General features: G+C 39.4%; 1 protein-coding gene across 1 annotated transcript in view; it reads left to right on the forward strand.

The window, feature by feature from the left end:
• LOC124622145 (katanin-interacting protein-like) overlaps positions 1-17,379 on the forward strand; it is a 363,928-nt gene that overhangs the window by 115,526 nt on the left and 231,023 nt on the right. Inside the window, exon 6 of the mRNA XM_047147778.1 lies at positions 10,524-10,661. Within this exon, the coding sequence (XP_047003734.1) occupies positions 10,524-10,661 (138 nt within the window). The remainder of the gene's footprint in view (positions 1-10,523; positions 10,662-17,379) is intronic.

A 17,379-nucleotide genomic window follows, 5' to 3' on the forward strand; every position in this document is an offset into this window, starting at 1 on the left:
AGAATATTGCAGAGATTGAGAGGGCGATGGAAAACTATTCTAGGTGTGGTGGGCAAAATCTCAGACAGAACGGATCTCATTTCAGGGGATAATTTTAGAAAGTCATGGTCTTGTTGAAGTAGCTGATTAATACCAGGGTGATACTGAGTGACCAGTGGTGTGTTCCGAAATTGTTTTTTGAAGGGATCAGCAGTTCCAGGATTGTATGTGATGGCACAGGAAATCTGCTTTTGTGCTAGGCTGGTGGCATAATTACATCTAGTGAAGGCTGAGGTGAGAATGGTGGTGCATTGCTGTTAAGATTCTGTATCCAAAGGAATATGTTTGCCTAACATGCCAAGACTGTATGGGAGAGAATGTTTGACTTGGAAAAGGTGGCAACTGCTAAAATGTAAATACTGTTCGTTAGTACGTTTGATGTGGACCGAAGTGTGTAGCTAGCCTTCAGTGATGACAAGATGAACATCAAGGAAAGTGGCATGGGATTCGTAATAGGACCATGTGAAATTTAATTGAATTTAATTGAGAGAAGGTATTTAGAGATTCCAGGAACTTCAACAGCTCAGCCTCACCATTAGTTCACATGATAAACATGTCATCAATGTATCTCAATCAAACCAGTGGCTGAAGACTTATGGACCCCAGGAAAGCCCCCTTCAAGTGCCCCGTGAAAAGGTTGGCATAGGAAGGACCATCCTGTACCCCTGATCTGTTTGTATGTCTGCACCTCAAAGGTGAAGTAGTTGTTGGTAAGTATAAAGGTGATTAAGGTGATTGGAAGGATGTTATAGGTTTAGAATCAGGTGGGTGCTGACTGAGGAAATGTTCAGCAGCAGACAGGCCTTGTACGGGTGGATGTTGGTATAGAGGTAGTGGTGTCAGTGGTGACAAACAAGGTGTGTGGTAGGAGTGGTATGATCATGGATATCAGACAGTCAAGAAAATAGTTGGTATCTTTGATATGGGAGGGAAATCTTTGTACTATGAGTTGCAGGTGCTGATCAGCTAAGGCAGATACATATTTAGTGGGTGCTTTGAAGCCAGCAACTATAGGATGGCCAGGATGATTGGGTCTGTGGACCTTAGGAAGGAGGTAAAAATTGGGGGTGGGTGGTTTGGATGGGGTGAGAAGAATTGAGGTGTTAGTCCATGTGAAGCGTCTGAGATGTAAGGTGGGACTGCAGGTCAGTTTGAATCACAGGGATGGGACCTTGATGGCAGACACTGTATGTAGAGGTGTCAAACAGCTGGCGTAGACCTTCAGTAATATACTCCTTTCAGTCAAGTACCACAGTGGTAGATCCTTTGTCTGCTGGAAGCATAACAATGGAGTCATGAGTTTTAGGAAACTTAGAGCTTGGAGTTCTGCAGAGGACAGGTTGGGGTCTTGTTGTAGGGACCTGAGGAAGGGTTGTGAAGCAATGCTGGATGTGAGAATTGTTTGGAAGGCTTGTAAGGGATGATTTTAAGGTAGTGGTGGTGGATCAAGTTGGGATTGTGGTTGGAACTGTTCAAGGCAGGGTTCAGTGTCACATCTGCTGCTGAAAGGTTTTGGGATTGGGTTGCAAAGTGATATTTCCAGTTGACAGTACTTGTGAAGGAAAGTAGGTCCTTCACCAAAGCCACATGGCCAACTGCAGGTTGTGGCTGAACGTGAGACCCTTGGGTAACACAGATAATCCAGGAGGTGAGAGTGCTTTAGACAAGATGTTGAGGACACTACTATTGTGACTGGTTCTTGTGATTATGAATTCTCTGGTCTGGGAGGCACTGGTGAAGGCTGTGGGATGTTAAGGTTAGATAAGCTCAGTTTGCAGGAGAGGAGTGGTGGTTGATGGTGTGGCTGTTTAGGGAGCTGCAGAGGAACAGGAAGAGGAACACTGCTGTTCAGGTGGTTTAGGAGAAGGTGAGAGAGCTTTTTGAGATTAAGTCTGGCATGTCGTTGCAGTTTGAAGTTGGCTTGAGGGGTGATACCATGCAAGGAAACATGAAGTGTAGATAACTGCAGGATTTTGTAAAGGGAGAGAAGTCTGGTGGAGTGGAAATTGCCTGATGAGGCGTATATGTACAGATTAGTTGGCTAAGAGCAAGAGATTGCTGAATTTGAAACTGTAAAAAGCCTGGTGCAGGTTAGGATTACCTCTATAAACAGGGACTTTCAATGTTAGGCATTTGAAATAACTCCAAGGGAGAAGAAGGTTTCAAGAAACAGAATGTGGGACCTAAGTTTTGATAATGCAAAAAAATGGGATTCACCATGGCAAGAGAGGAAGGACATTTTGGAGTGTTAGAAATCGTGGGAGTGGCAAAAAAGGATAGCAGAGGGTGGATAAAAGGTACAAAAATGGAAGAAAAGCAAGGAAAAAATCATAAAAATTGTACAAAAATTGTGAGAGCAGACAATGGTTAACTAGAGAGGTAATGAGTGGGCAAGACTTTCTCACCAGAAAATTGGTCTATATGATACAGGGGAGGGGGGGCGGGGGTGAAGATTGGAAAAGAAAAAAAATCTGTTGGGAAAGTTGTGAAAAGAGACAAAAGTTTAAAAACTGGGTAAACAGAGAGAGAGAATGTCCTAGAAGAAAATGTCAAGTACTTAGCTAGTCAATTAAAGTAATGTAGGAGAGGGCAGTAAAAGTTGGTCAGAGTGGTTAGACGAAAAACAAATACACAAAAATGTGAAAGAATTACATAAAAAGAAAATAAATGGAGCATGGAAAAGAAAGTAGCTGTCAAATTTGTGAATAAATTGGCGAAAGATGCTCAGGAGAATGTCCTAAAGTTTAGTGAACCGTAAATTGTTAAAGGCAAATTTGTAAATAACAATGGAATTGTATATGCAAATAAAAATGGACCTGTCTGCATGCACGGAAATCAGTGCTAGAAAAGATGTAGGTGCAAAGTGTTGATTAATCTTGGTGATGCAGATGAATAAACAAATGGATTAGTACACATAGTAGAAAACAGATGACAATTTGAATGAAACAAATGACAACAAAACTGACAAGAGGGTTACATAAGAAAGAATGATGGCCACTTGAATGAATATAACAAAGAAACAATGTAATGTAATTGGATAGATAAAAATAATACTGACATTTTTCTGTGGGTTGTTCCAATGGGTAAGAGTGAGAAAGTAAAGAGACATTGCAATCACATTATGGAGGAAAGGCGGCTGGCAGAAGTTTATTCTGGGAAATGTGGAAAGAATATTTGATGTATCAGTGTCATCTCTAAGCCTTACTTGAAACCTGACAGTATACAATGTAATCTTGTATAATAAGGAAATAGCCTGTTAATTCAGTTTTGAACATAGGAATGAAAAATTGGGATTTAAAGTCATGCTGATGATGAGCCCATTAGAGATGGACCGAAGCTTGCATTCAACAAGTGTGGTGAAAGAAATCGGCTGTTTCTTCTGCAAGGGAACCGTCCTGGCGATATTTGCTTTAATCAGTTGAAGAAAACTGCAGAGATTGCACAAATGAACATTTGAAGCCTGCTTCTACCTAATTCAAGAGCAGTGCTATCTTTCCCAGTAATTCAGTTTAGATTGAACCAAATAGATTTGTTTGAATTCAAACTTGTCTGGATAGACATAGAAGCGTTAAAGTAATTGTTGGTATACAATGGCATCGGAAATTAATTTCAAATCTTATTTACATTTCAGTGTTGAATTGTGCTTTACAGACAGTTAAGATATTTAGCCACAGGCAGTGAGAATACATTCTACATATTTCGGCCAGTTCATAAACTGACAGTCTGGAGCCCCCAAAACGTCATTTTATCTTGGCCAGTGAAAATATTTGCATGGAGGAAATCTGTTCTGATGTGTTTGCTGCCAATGAATATGAATTTGTGTTTTTACAGGTTTTATTAATCCCAGTAGCAGTAGAATTGCTAAGCTGTTGAGTAAACCAGTGGAGTTAGTGTGTGTGTGTGTGTGTGTGTGTGTGTGTGTGTGTGTCCGTGCCATACATTTTTTAATGACTGTGAAGAGTAAAATGTGATAGATTAATTTTATAATTCATATTAAGGAGTAAAGATTAATTATTATGGTAGTGTTTAGGACTACAACAAAACAAGAATTTGTATATATGTCTACTTTAATGCATTTACCCAGACACAAATGAGACATTCATGTTAGTTCCTACATTGACTGAAGTAGATTGTAGATTGTATTTTATTGGTCCTGTTGTCTACATAGCAGCTTATGCATAAGACATTGGACAAGTCAAGTTATAAATATACAGGCTGAAAGTAATTTCAAGGCATACATATTTAAGCTTACAATAATACACTTTACTCGTAAGTATTTATATAACACATTTCATAAATTTAAATATTCTTCCATGGAGTAAAAGCAGTGATGCTGTAAATATGACTTTAGAGATTTTCCAAATGTATTGACCTCAGTGATAGCTTTTATGTTTTCAGGAAGTTTGTTATAAAGCTTAACTCCCATGTGAAAAGTACCTTTTTGGCACAGTGCTGTGCTGATTTGAGTCATATGTAAGTTTCTATTTTGTCTGGTAAAGTGCTCATGTATATCACAGTTTATTTGTAGTCTCCGGTCCTTGCCTATTACATTTAATTTAAAGAACAAAAGGGTTTCCATAATGTATACACATGGTAATGGGGGAATACCAGATTTCTTAAACAGGGGTTTACAAGAGTCTCTAGGCTTGCACCCAAACAAGATTCTAATGGCCCTTTTTTGTAGTTTAAAAGTGCTATTAGCTGTTTTAGAGTTTCCCCAGAAGGTGACCCCATATCTAAGACGAGAATGAAAGTACGCATGATATGCATTCAATACTGTTTTCTCACTACAGCATGATTTTAATGAACAAAGAAGATAACATGTTTTGCTCAGTTCTGCATTGAGATATTCAATATGCTTATTCCATCTGATATTACTCTGCAGCCAAAGTCCTAAGAATTTGGTTTCAGTATTGTTCCCAACTGGTTCGTCATTGATAGAGACTGATGGGATAAACATGTCCTTGTTAGGAACATTGTGGAGTTTTAGAGCAACGGTTTTCTTACTGTTTATTACAAGCTGATTACTCTGTGCCCAGCTGCTAAGTTGTTTCGTGACCATGTTTACTGTCTGCTGTAACTGTTCATCGTCGTCTCCTTTTAGTAGAATCGTGGTGTCATCTGCAAATATGATTGTTTTGTGTGCATCAATATTAAGCTTAGATCATTTATGTACAGAAGAAACAGAAGGGGTCCCAATACGGATCCTTGGGGTACACCACATTTAATTTGTTTATAGTCAGATAAGTGATTAGATACAGTTTTTAGTTCAATATTTGTGTGCTTGACGCACACTGCCTGCATACGATGTGTCAGGAAGGAACTGATCCACTTGTTGGACAGACCTCGAATACCATATCTTTCTAGCTTTGATAGCAGAATTTTATGGTCCACCATGTCAAAAGCTTTTGACAAGTCAATAAAGACTCCTATTGTTTCCTGTTTTTTGTCCATCAGGTTTAGGATGGAATTGATGCACTCATAGACAGCAGTTGTCGTTGACCTCTTATTTCTGAATCCATGTTGTTCATTACATAGGATGCTGTTTTTATTTATAAATTTCATAAGTTTCTCATACATAACTTTTTCCAGCACTTTAGAGATGCAGGAGGAAATTGTGATGGGTCTGTAGTTATTTACATTGTCTTTATCCCCTTTTTTATATACAGGAATAACTTTTGATGTTTTCAACACATCAGGGAAAGTGCCTGCCTGAAGTGAGCAGTCGCATAAATGTGTGAGTACTTCAATTAGGTTTGATGCGCTCTTCTTTAACATTGTTGCAGGTATACCATCAATACCTGCCGATTTGGAATTTTTTAGTCCTTTTATTGCTTTAGCTACTTCATCTTGTGAAACAGAACTGATGTACATTGATCCTCTACATGCACTTATTTTATATTCATTTGCCTGGGTGCTCTTAAAGTTTGATTGTAACATATTTTCAGCAACACCTGTGAAAAAGTTGTTAAATGTGTTCGCTACTTCTAAGGGGTTTGTTACTTTTTTATTTTTATGTGATAGTGTTATATTTTTCCAAGGTTGTCTGTATTCTCCACATTCTTTTTTTATAACGCTCCACATAGCCTTTGATTTATTAGCTGAATTATAAATATTTCATCATTATGCATTATTTTTGCTGCTTTTATTACTTTTCTTAATATTTTGGAGTATTTTTTATAGCATGCGCGTACTACAGGTGAGGAATTTTTTGAGTTACATATTTCATGAAGTAGTCTTTTCTTCTGACATGAAACCCTTATTCCCTTTGTGATCCAGCTGTTTGTTCTAGAGTTTCCCCGTATGGTTAATGTTTTCAGTGGGAATGCAAGTTCAAAGAAATGGGTTAATGTATCAATGAAAGTGTTGAGTTTTTCATTTAGATCGTTCATTTTGTACACTCCTAGCCATTTTTCTTTCTGTAATAAGTTGTTGAAGTAGTTCACATTATGCTGATTATAACTTCCATATGCTGTTCTGAAAGACATGTTGTTAATAATACTGCCTTGTACTTTTATGCTTAATGTTTGAGCAAGATGATCGCTAAAACCTGCACGAAAATTTTTAGTGAGGTGTTGTGTAAACTCTTCTTGACTAGAAACTGATCAAGAGCTGTTTGGCAAGTTTCTGATACTCGGGTAGCTGCTTTTACTTCAGCCTTTAAATTGTAGGACGTTGCAAGGTTCAAAATGGTCTCCCTATTTCCACTATTCGTGAGGAAGTCAATATTGAAGTCACCACAGATTATCAATTCACAATCCATTTTATTTACTTTATTTAGCAATGACTCCATTTTGTTTAAGAAAAGTTCAAAATTCCCAGTTGGTGATCGGTAAACTGTAGCAATAACCAGGTTGAACTGAGTAATTTTTATAGCTGCAATTTCATAATCCTTTTCGATATTTGCCCTAGTTAAGTCAGGTAGTGTAATAAAATCTACATTATCCTTTGTGTAAATTGCTACCCCACCCTGCTTGCAGTTTTTCCTGCAGTAGTAAGCAGCCAAGGCAAATTTGTTTATTTTCGTATTCTGAATTAATTCTGGGTTAAGCCAGTGCTCAGAAATGCATAACACTGAGATATCATTAAGTTCATGTGTTAATAGAACGTTAATTTCATCGATCTTATTACGCAGGGATTGCACATTATGGTGATAAATTTTTAGTTCGGGCGTATTCACGATTTGGTAATTGGGAATCATATTTACAGCATCACATACCTCTAGTTTAAATTAGGAATGTCAGCAGTGTTGTATTTTCGTTCTTCTTTCTTGTTTATTTTGTTTTCCTCGCTGTTGGAAGGATGTTCAGGAAGCTGATAAATTGTTCTATCCCTTACAAGTCTTTCTTTAATTATTTCACTAACACGATCACAAACAAATCTTTTCCCTTCATAGTTCAAATGCATTCCATGCTTCGTGTGCAGATTTCGATGCAGCTTGCTTATATCCAGTACATCACACTTAGTGTATTGAGAACACAGTTTCCTTATTTTAATGTTTGTTTTCCGAGTTTCTTTGTTTACACACGAACTATAAATCAGATCATGCCTATGAGGAAGTGTGGCAACTACTGTGTTTCTGCATTCATTAGCTTGTAAAAAATTCTGTTGCGTTTTCTCGCAAACCTCTGCTTCATATTTTGCCACATCGTTTGAACCAATTATACAGACGATAAAGTCATTTTCTTGCATTAATTTCGTCTGAGAGTTGATGTCTACAACATTTTTACATCCCGCTCCCGGTTTCACTACACTAGTCACTGCTATGTCGCTATTTTTCTCACGGAGCATGCTGGATAGATTCCTGCCATGACTGTCTGTTAGTAATAGTACATTACTCTTTTTCCCTGATGATCTGTGTTTGTTGTTGACATTATTTGAAAAAACGCTATTCATTTTCAGTTCACTGACTTTTTCAAGTTCACGGTCATTTGGAGAGTCGTTATCACAGTCACTTGTTTGCAAAACGTGATATTTGTTTTTTTTCCGAAAATGTGACAGTTTTAGCAAACTTTGTTGTTCTTTTTGTATTTGGAACACTATTTTTATATGCCACTTTTACCCACTCGGACGATATATTACTTTTGTCTTGTATCACTTCACTTAGTGTTGGCTTCGATCGCAGATCCCGATTTTCTTTCTTGAGTGAGTCAATATCGCTTCTTAAGGAACTGACTATGAATTGTAAGCCAGCAATTCGTTCTTTTAGCGTTGTTATTTCAGTGTTACAATTCTTACAAACTCCCTTTTCAACAGCATAACTATAACTATTTCTCAAGTTAGATTCACACACTTCTACACTCACGGCCATCTTGCTGATACATAAAAATAGACAAACCTTATTTTACAACAAGATACAAGAGTTTGTATTTATATAGTGGTTGTGAGTTAAGCCTTTTAAATGTTAGTAACAATTAGTAGATCAGATTGATAAGAAATGGTTTCACTGTCTTGAAAGCAGAGGGGGAACTTATAGAGAATGTGTATAGCAGCAGATAGACAATGTTTACATTAGATTCTGGAGTATAAAACTGAGGTGTCCATAATAACCTGAAGGGTTTACTGTAGATACTGATTTCATATAGTTAAGGAAATATTTACTTGATGAAAGGTGATCTTTATGGTCTATAGAGTTCATAGTCTATAGTTGTTTAAGACAGTCAGTATGCAGTAGAGATTTAAACCCAGAAAAATTCACTCTGTTTTTAATTTTGTTTCTATGAGCTCTGCTGAAGATCCAGCTATTTAATTGATTTGTACTCTGCTTCGTAAATTGTTTAATTCATTTTTATTAATAACTTTGTCATAATTTGCATGAGTATCATAAAAAGTTATGCGTCACCTCGGTTCTGAGAGTTCCAGAACCTGTACTGAGAATTGGAATAGAGATCAACATAAACATCATTTCCACCCTTTTTATTGCTCACAAAAACCACACATTGCATATTGTACCACCATACAGCGAGACCTTCAGAGGTGGTGGTCCAGATTGCTGTACACACCGGTACCTCTAATACCCAGTAGCACATCCTCTTGCATTGATGCATGCCTGTATTCGTTGTGGCATACTATCCACAAGTTCATCAGGACTTTGTTGGCCCAGATTGTCCCACTCCTCAACGGTGATTCGGTGTAGATCCCTCAGAGCGGTTAGTGGGTCATGCTATCCATAAACAGCCCTTTTCTATCTATCCCAGGCATGTTCGATAGGGTTCATGTCTGGAGAACATGCTGGCCACTCTAGTCAAGTAATGTCGTTATCCTCAAGGAAGTCATTCACAAGGTGTGCACGATGGGGTCACAAATTGTCGTCCATGAAGACGAATGCCTCACCAATATGCTGCTGATACGGTAGCACTATCAGTCGGAGGATGGCATTCACGTATCGTACAGCCATTACAGCGCCTTCCGTGACCACCAAGGACGTACGTTGACCGCACATAATGCCACCCCAAAACAGCAGGGAACTTCCACCTTGCTGCACTTGCTGGACAGTGTGTCCCAGGCGTTCAGCCTGACCGGGTTGCCTCCAAACACGGCTCTGATGATTATCTGGTTGAAGGCATAGGTGACACTCATTGGTGAAGAGAACGTGATGCCAATACTGAGCGGTCCATTCAGCATGTTGTTGGGCACATTTGTACCACACTGCATGGTGTTGTGGTTGCAAAGTTGGACCTCGCCATGGGTGTCGGGAGTGAAATTGCACACCATGCAGCCTATTGCATACAGTTTGAGTTGTAACACGATGTCGTGTGGCTGCACAAAAAGCATTATTCAACATGGTGACATTGCTGTCAGGGTTCCTCCGAGCCATAATCCGTAGGCAGCAGTCATCCACTGCAGTAGTAGCCCTTGGGTGGCCTGAGCAAGAAATGTCATCAACAGTTCCTGTCTCTCTGTATCCCCTCCATACTCGAGCAACATCGTTTTGGTTCACTGCGAGACACTTCAACACTTCCCTTGTTGAGAGCCCTTCTTGGCACAAAGTAACAATGCAGATACAATCAAACTGTGGTATTGACCATCTAGGCATGTTTGAACTACAGACAACATGAGCCATGTACCTCCTCCCTGGTGGAACGACTGGAACTGATCGGCTGTCGGACCCCCCTCCGTCTAATAGGCTCCGCTCATGCATGGTTGTTTACATTTTTGGGTGGGTTTAGTGACATCTCTGAACAGTCAAAGGGACTGTGTCTGTTATACAATATCCACAGTCAACGACTATCTTCAGGAGTTCTGGGAACTGGGGTGATGCAAAACTTTTTTGATGTGTTATTTGCTGCTCCAGTCTCTTTGCTTATTTAATGTGTTTTATGAGTTGGCAGCCCCTTCATCACTTGCATTGTAACCATTGCTGTTATAATATTCACAGTTCACCTGCTGAAACTTTTTACCTGATTTTGTATTAGTTGTCTGATTCAGTTACTGCCTTTTTGCTGAATTTTTAAGCAAGTGTCGTGCATATTTTATCATTTCAGAATTATAACAAATCAAGAATCCATTCCTTCCGAGGTGCCCGAGATGTAGAAATTACTCTAGATAATAGGCTTATATTTTGTGGGGAGATAGCACGCGCCTCGGGTGGCATTTTGGGAGGCACAGAAGCATTTGGAGATGTAAGTGTATTAAGTCAAATTTTTCTATTCTTTTTATTTTTTAAGAATCTCTATTAATTAGACAGAAGTACATATATGTTGTTCAAAGGAATTATGTTTGCGATTTGATGAGGCTAGCAACTATATTTCAGCTTTCAACTTCATGAGAATAGTTCACTTTGCCACTGATTCCACTGCCCATGCTGTTACAGCAACAACCTCTTGTTATGAAATACAGTTCAGGGGAACCACCAAAATACTACTGTGTAATCATTGTTTGAATTTTTAGTGTTGTTTGTAAGCAATTCAACATGTACCTGAAAAAAAAGTGAATTTCATTTTTATTATTATTGTAGAGATACATGTACATGTGTACATGTAATATAGCTAATGTCAGCAATAGAAAACATTTAATATCATGAAACTTATAGTGAGCAACAGTTGCGATAAGGCTTACAAAGAACAACATGTTCAAACTTAGTTTACTAAAATCTTTAATTATGCAATATTCCTCTATTAGAGATTCACTTCTGAATATAGGCCAGCTATTCACTTCTGGATAAAGGTTGCCTCTAGACTTTTTGGAGTTTTATGCATGCACTTTTTCTAACGTCATCTACATGTACTTTCTACAGGTCAGTGTGTCTCTGTTTTCTTATCTCTTGGATTTTCAGCAAAGTACTTCCTTGGTCCATGTGCCATCTATTTGTCTGCATGTGTGTACTGCCCACCCCTTCATTTCACTTTCATTAAAGCCATAATTACATCTTCCACTCCAGTCTGTCCCCTGATCTATTTGTTTGTTTCCCCATTTCGTATAATTCTCAACATGACTCTCTCTATTGCTCACTGAGTGCCATTCCATTTATGAATTTCTGAAATCTTGTGTGGCACTTAGAGTCCCACTTTATGGGCTTACCATTAAAACTGGCCTCTTCTGTCCTTCTGCAATAACCTTGATCTTTTACAATACCATCAGCCCTTCACCCTCACCAATCAGATCCTTCATGATCATAAAATTTAAGCTCAGACCATACTCGACAGCCTGTACTCCTTTCACAAAATCCTTTTACTCAGTGGTTATAATCCCCTGAATGCCATCACTAGAATAGAAACTCATGCCCTTCAACAGTGGGGACAGCATTCCCAACACCATGTGAGGAAAGTGTTCCAGCCACTCCTCTCATATGCCTGCATGGCCAAGAAAAAGCTACTCTGGTCTACCCCCCCCCCCCTCCCCCCCAGTCAACCCCTCATAGCTGCTGACCATATTTTACTGATTTACTCTGCCTTCCACATCCCCCAAAACTTCCTCCACTCTACGTGAAACACACTGTTTGTGAACACCTAGCCCATAACATTTTTACCAACCTTTCTGCCAAAACCCTGATCCCTGCAGAAGCCTCAGTATTTTCTAAAGCCCTCAGTTTCAACCATGCTGGTCTTGTAAAGGGCCTTATCTCCTTTACTTGTTCCCTGCAGTGGAAGCATTTCTGCACTACACACTCCACCTGACAACAGCCAACCGAAACCCTGTATAGAACATTGTTTACAACAGTTACAACCTCCCTCTAACTATGATCCACCTCCCCTTCCACTCATTCATCCCCTGGTAATCTTTCAGGGATTTGTCACTTCTAGCATTGCCTCTCTTTCCTTTCCTAAATCCTTCCCTGTGGAGCACATTGCTATTCATAACCTGCAAAACAATTCAGAATTCTTGCAGACAAAGGCTCTACCACAGTAGTCGTGAATCATTGTGATTATGTGGCCGAGTGTCTCCACCAACTTTTTTACACCTCTGCATACAACCCATGATCCTATTCCAAAAGTCCAACATGACCTCCAGTAGCCCCTCAAGGTGTTGGGTCCATCCCAAAAAACTTACCCCTGAGTCCATCCCCCTCCACACACCACTACTCCTACCAAAGCTAGTCCCCAAACTCACTCTTAGGTCTACCTACTGATTGTCCCATTGTGCGTGGGTACAATGCTTCTGCAGGATGAACCTCTCTGCCCTGTTGACCAACATCTCCAAACTATTGTCTGTTACCTCCCATCCTACATTCGAGACACTGTTTCCTTCCTTCACCACCTCTCTACAGTTCCTTTCCCTTTACCACCCAACTCATTGTTGATTATTGTGGATGCAGTATACTTGTACACCAACTTTCCCCGAGACCATAGACTTTTCTGACATCCTGCTGAACCTCCCATCCTACATTCAAGACACTGTTACCTTCCTTCACCATCTCTTCACAGTTCCTGTCCCATTACCACCAGACTCCTTGTTGATCATTTTGGAAGCAATGTCCTTGTACACCAACTTTCCCCATGACCATAACTTTTCCCAGTGTCCTCCTGATACCAAAACCCTCCAGCTCTTTCCTAATTCTACTAACCAACCACTTCCTGACCCACAATTACTTTACCTGAGAAGGGCAAACGTACAAACAAATCTGTGGTATTGCCATGAATATTCATGTGGCACCATCCTATGCCAACTTATTTGTGGGATGTTTAGAAGAATCCTTCCTATACAGTTGATTCAGATTCATTGACAGCTTTTTCATGATCTGGACTCATAGCAATGACAACCTTTTCTCTTCCCTCCATAAACTCAACACCTACTCCCATATGCACTCCACTTGGCCCTTCTTGATTGAACAGCCCACCTTCATAGGTGTTGAGTCATGCCATCCGTGGACACTGCATCTGCAGTAAGAAGTAGGAGTTGTCAAAATACACCGATAACCTTATTAGAGCCTTTAATGTGAGATGGTATCCTATCAGCCTCATCCATAAACAAGTGTACTGAGTCATCTGCTTCTCTGACACCAGTTAACCTGTTAACCAACCACTGACCAGCACCCCTCTGATCTCTCAGTACCACCATGGCCTTAAAAGGTCAACCACATCCTCCACCAGGGTTTTAACTACCTCTTGTGCCCTGAGATGGAGGCTATTGTACCCAGATTAGCCAAAGCAGTGTTTCACAGCTCACCCACCTAAAGAATAGTGTTGTCCATACATAGTCCAATTCTGCTCCCAATTGTGCACACCATGGGCAATCCCCATGTGCTATCCCATATACCCACTGACCAGCTCATACTACAGTCCAGCCACAGGCATTTTCCACCCAATAAAAGGCAGGGTCATGTGTGAAAACAGCCACGTTATGTTTATTTTTATTTATTTATTTATTTATTGTTCCGTGGGACCACATTTAGGAGAAGTCTCCATGGTCATGGAATGAGTCAATACATGAAATTGTAACACGATTGTAGAAACAGATAAAATGAAACAAGTCGTTAGTTTAAAAAAAGAAAATCAAGAATGTAACACTGGAATTTGCTTAATTTTTATCTCTTCCAGGAGCTCCTTGACAGAATAGAAGGAGTGAGCCATGAGGAAACTCTTCAGTTTAGACTTAAAAGTGTTTGGGCTACTGCTAAGATTTTTGAGTTCTTGTGGTAGCTTATTGAAAATGGATGCAGCAGAATACTGCACTCCTTTCTGCACAAGAGTCAAGGAAGTGCATTCCACATGCAGATTTGATTTCTGCCTAGTATTAACTGAGTGAAAGCTGCTAACTCTTGGGAATAAGCTAATATTGCTAACAACAAACGACATTAAAGAAAATACATACTGTGAGGGCAATGTCAAAATTCCCAGACTATTGAATAGGGGTCGACAAGAGGTTTTCGAACTTACACCATACATAGCTCGAACAGCCCGTTTTTGAGCCAAAAATACCCTTTTTGAATCAGAAGAATTACCCCAAAAAATAATACCATATGACATAAGCGTATGAAAATATGCGAAGTATACTACTTTTCGTGTTGAAATGTCACTTATTTCAGATACTGTTCTAATGGTAAATAAAGCGGCATTTAGTTTCTGAACAAGATCCTGAACATGGGCTTTCCACAACAGCTTACTATCTATCCGTACGCCTAGGAACTTGAACTGTTCCGTCTCGCTTATAACATGCCCATTCTGTCTGATTAAAATGTCAGTTCTTGTCGAATTAAGGGTTAGAAACTGTAAAAACTGAGTCTTACTGTGATTTAGCATCAAATTATTTTCCACAAGCCATGAACTTACTTCATGAACTACATTATTTGATAATGTGTCAATATTACACACAAGATCCTTCACTACCAAGGTGGTGTCATCAGCAAACAGAAATATTTTTGAATCACCTGTAATACTAGAAGGCATATCATTTACATAAATAAGGAACAGCAGTGGCCCCAGCACCGACCCTTGGGGAACGCCCCATTTAACAGTGCCCCATTGGGACTGAACATTATTACCACTCTCAATATTGCGGAGGATTACCTTCTGCTTTCTGTTCTTAAAGTAAGAGGCGAACCAATTGTAAGCTACTCCCCTTACTCCATAATGTTCCAACTTCTGCAGTAATATTTTGTGGTCAACACAGTCAAAAGCCTTCGTTAAATCAGAGAAAACACCTAACGTTCTCAACCTTTTATATAATCCGTCCAAAACCTCACAGAGAAAAGAGAATATAGCATTTTCAGTTGTTAAGCCATTTCTAAAACCAAACTGTACATTTGACAGCAAATTGTGTGAATTTAAATGCTGCAGTAACCTTGTATATACAAGCCTCTTGATAACTTTAGCAAACACCGATGGCATAGAAATAGGTCTATAATTGTCAACATTATCCCTGTCTCCCTTTTTATAAAGTGGCTTCACTACCGAGTACTTTAATCGGTCAGGAAACCGACCACTCCTAAAGGAAAAGTTACAGATATGGCTAAGTACTGAGCTAATATACGTGGAACAATACTTCAGTATTCTGCTAGAACCCCGTCATATCCATGAGAGTTCTTGGTCTTTAGTGATTTAATTATTAACTCAATCTCCCTCTTGTCAGTATCATGGAGGAGCATTTCAGGTAACAGTCTCGGAACACTTTTTTCTAAGAGCGCTATATGATTCCCTGTTGGGACTAGGTTTCTATTTAGTTCACCTGCTATATTCAGAAAGTGATTATTAAGTACTGTACATATATGCGACTTATCAGCAACACGGACATCCCCACTACGCACTGATTCTATATTCTCGACCTGTCTCTGCAGACCAGCCACTTCCTTTACGACTGACCATATGGTTTTAATTTTATCCTGAGACTTAGCTATTCTATCTGCATACCACATACTTTTTGCCTTCCTAATAACTTTTTTAAGCACCTTACAATACTGTTTGTAATGGGCTGCTGCATTTAGATTTTGACTGTTTCTAACGTTTTGATATAATTGCCACTTTGTTCTACAAGATATTCTTATCCCTTTAGTCAGCCACCCAGGCTGCCTGTTTGTGCTAGTACCCTGTTTTGAACGTTCTAACGGAAAGCAACTTTCAAAGAGCACGAGAAAAGTCTTGAGGAAAGCATTATATTTATCGTCTACTGTATCAGCACTATAAACATCTTGCCACTCTTGTTCCTTGATAAGGTTTACAAAAGTCTGTACAGCAACTGGATCAGCTTTCCTAAAAAGTTGGTAACTATATTTAACATGTGTTGAAGCACAAAAATCTTTTAGACTTAAAATTTGTGCATCATGATCTGAAAGGCCATTCACCTTTTTGCTAACAGAATGCCCTTCTAATAATGACGAATGAACAAAAATATTGTCTATGGTTGTTCTACTGTTCCCTTGCACTCTCGTTGGAAAGAATACGGTTTGCATAAGATTATATGAATTAAGGAGGTCTACCAGCATCCTTTTCCTTGCACAATCACTTATACAATTAATATTGAAGTCACCACATATAACTAACTTTTTGTATTTCCTATAAAGTGAACCAAGAACCTCCTCTAGCTTTAGCAAAAATGTTGTGAAATCGGAGTCTGGGGATCTATAAATAACAACAGTAAGAAGTTTAGCTCCACTAAATTTAACCACACCTGCACAACATTCAAACACCTTTTCAGTGCAGTACTTTGAAACATCAATTGACTCAAATGGGATACCGTTTTTCACATACATGGCTACTCCCCCACACCGCAAAGAGCTCCTAGAAAAGCTGCCAGCCAACCTGTATCCTGGTAAAGGAAGCCTCTGAATTATCTCCTTATTTAAGAAGTGTTCGGATATACCAATAATTTCAGAGTCAACATCTATAAGCAGTTCACTAACTTTATCTCTAATACCTTGTATATTTTGATGAAATATACTAATTCCCTCATTAATCGGATACCCAAGCTTTGTAGAAAGTGGTTTCTTTGTTAGAGAGACTTCCCTTAAGCAGGAATACCTATCAGCTGACTTCAATCTAAAAAAGGTACAGCTCTAACACCCACAACTACCGGAATTTTCCCATGAGTGATCCCACCACCCCCATCTATGCTGTCACCTATAAGTTTTGCCAACCTCCCCTTCCCATACCTGTTGAGGTGCAGGCCATGTCTAGTGAAACCCGTCCTACTGATAGACTCCACCGACACCACTGAAATGTGACTCATGCCTTCTGTCATCAGCGCACCCCCAAGTCTCATGTTATTACGCCTGACGGCTATCTTAAGATGAGGCCGATCGTGATGCTGAAACAGTTCCACGAAATGCACATTCGTGTTGCCAGTCTGAGTGGCTATCTTTTCCAGGTCACCATCTATGTCATACTTCCCATCCCTATCAATACTATTACCAGCCCCACCCACAATCACTACCTGATCCTCTTTAGTAAAATCCCTACATAACCCCCC

Source organism: Schistocerca americana, chromosome 7, assembly GCF_021461395.2.
Source record: "Schistocerca americana isolate TAMUIC-IGC-003095 chromosome 7, iqSchAmer2.1, whole genome shotgun sequence".
Taxonomy (NCBI): Eukaryota; Metazoa; Arthropoda; class Insecta; order Orthoptera; family Acrididae; genus Schistocerca; species Schistocerca americana.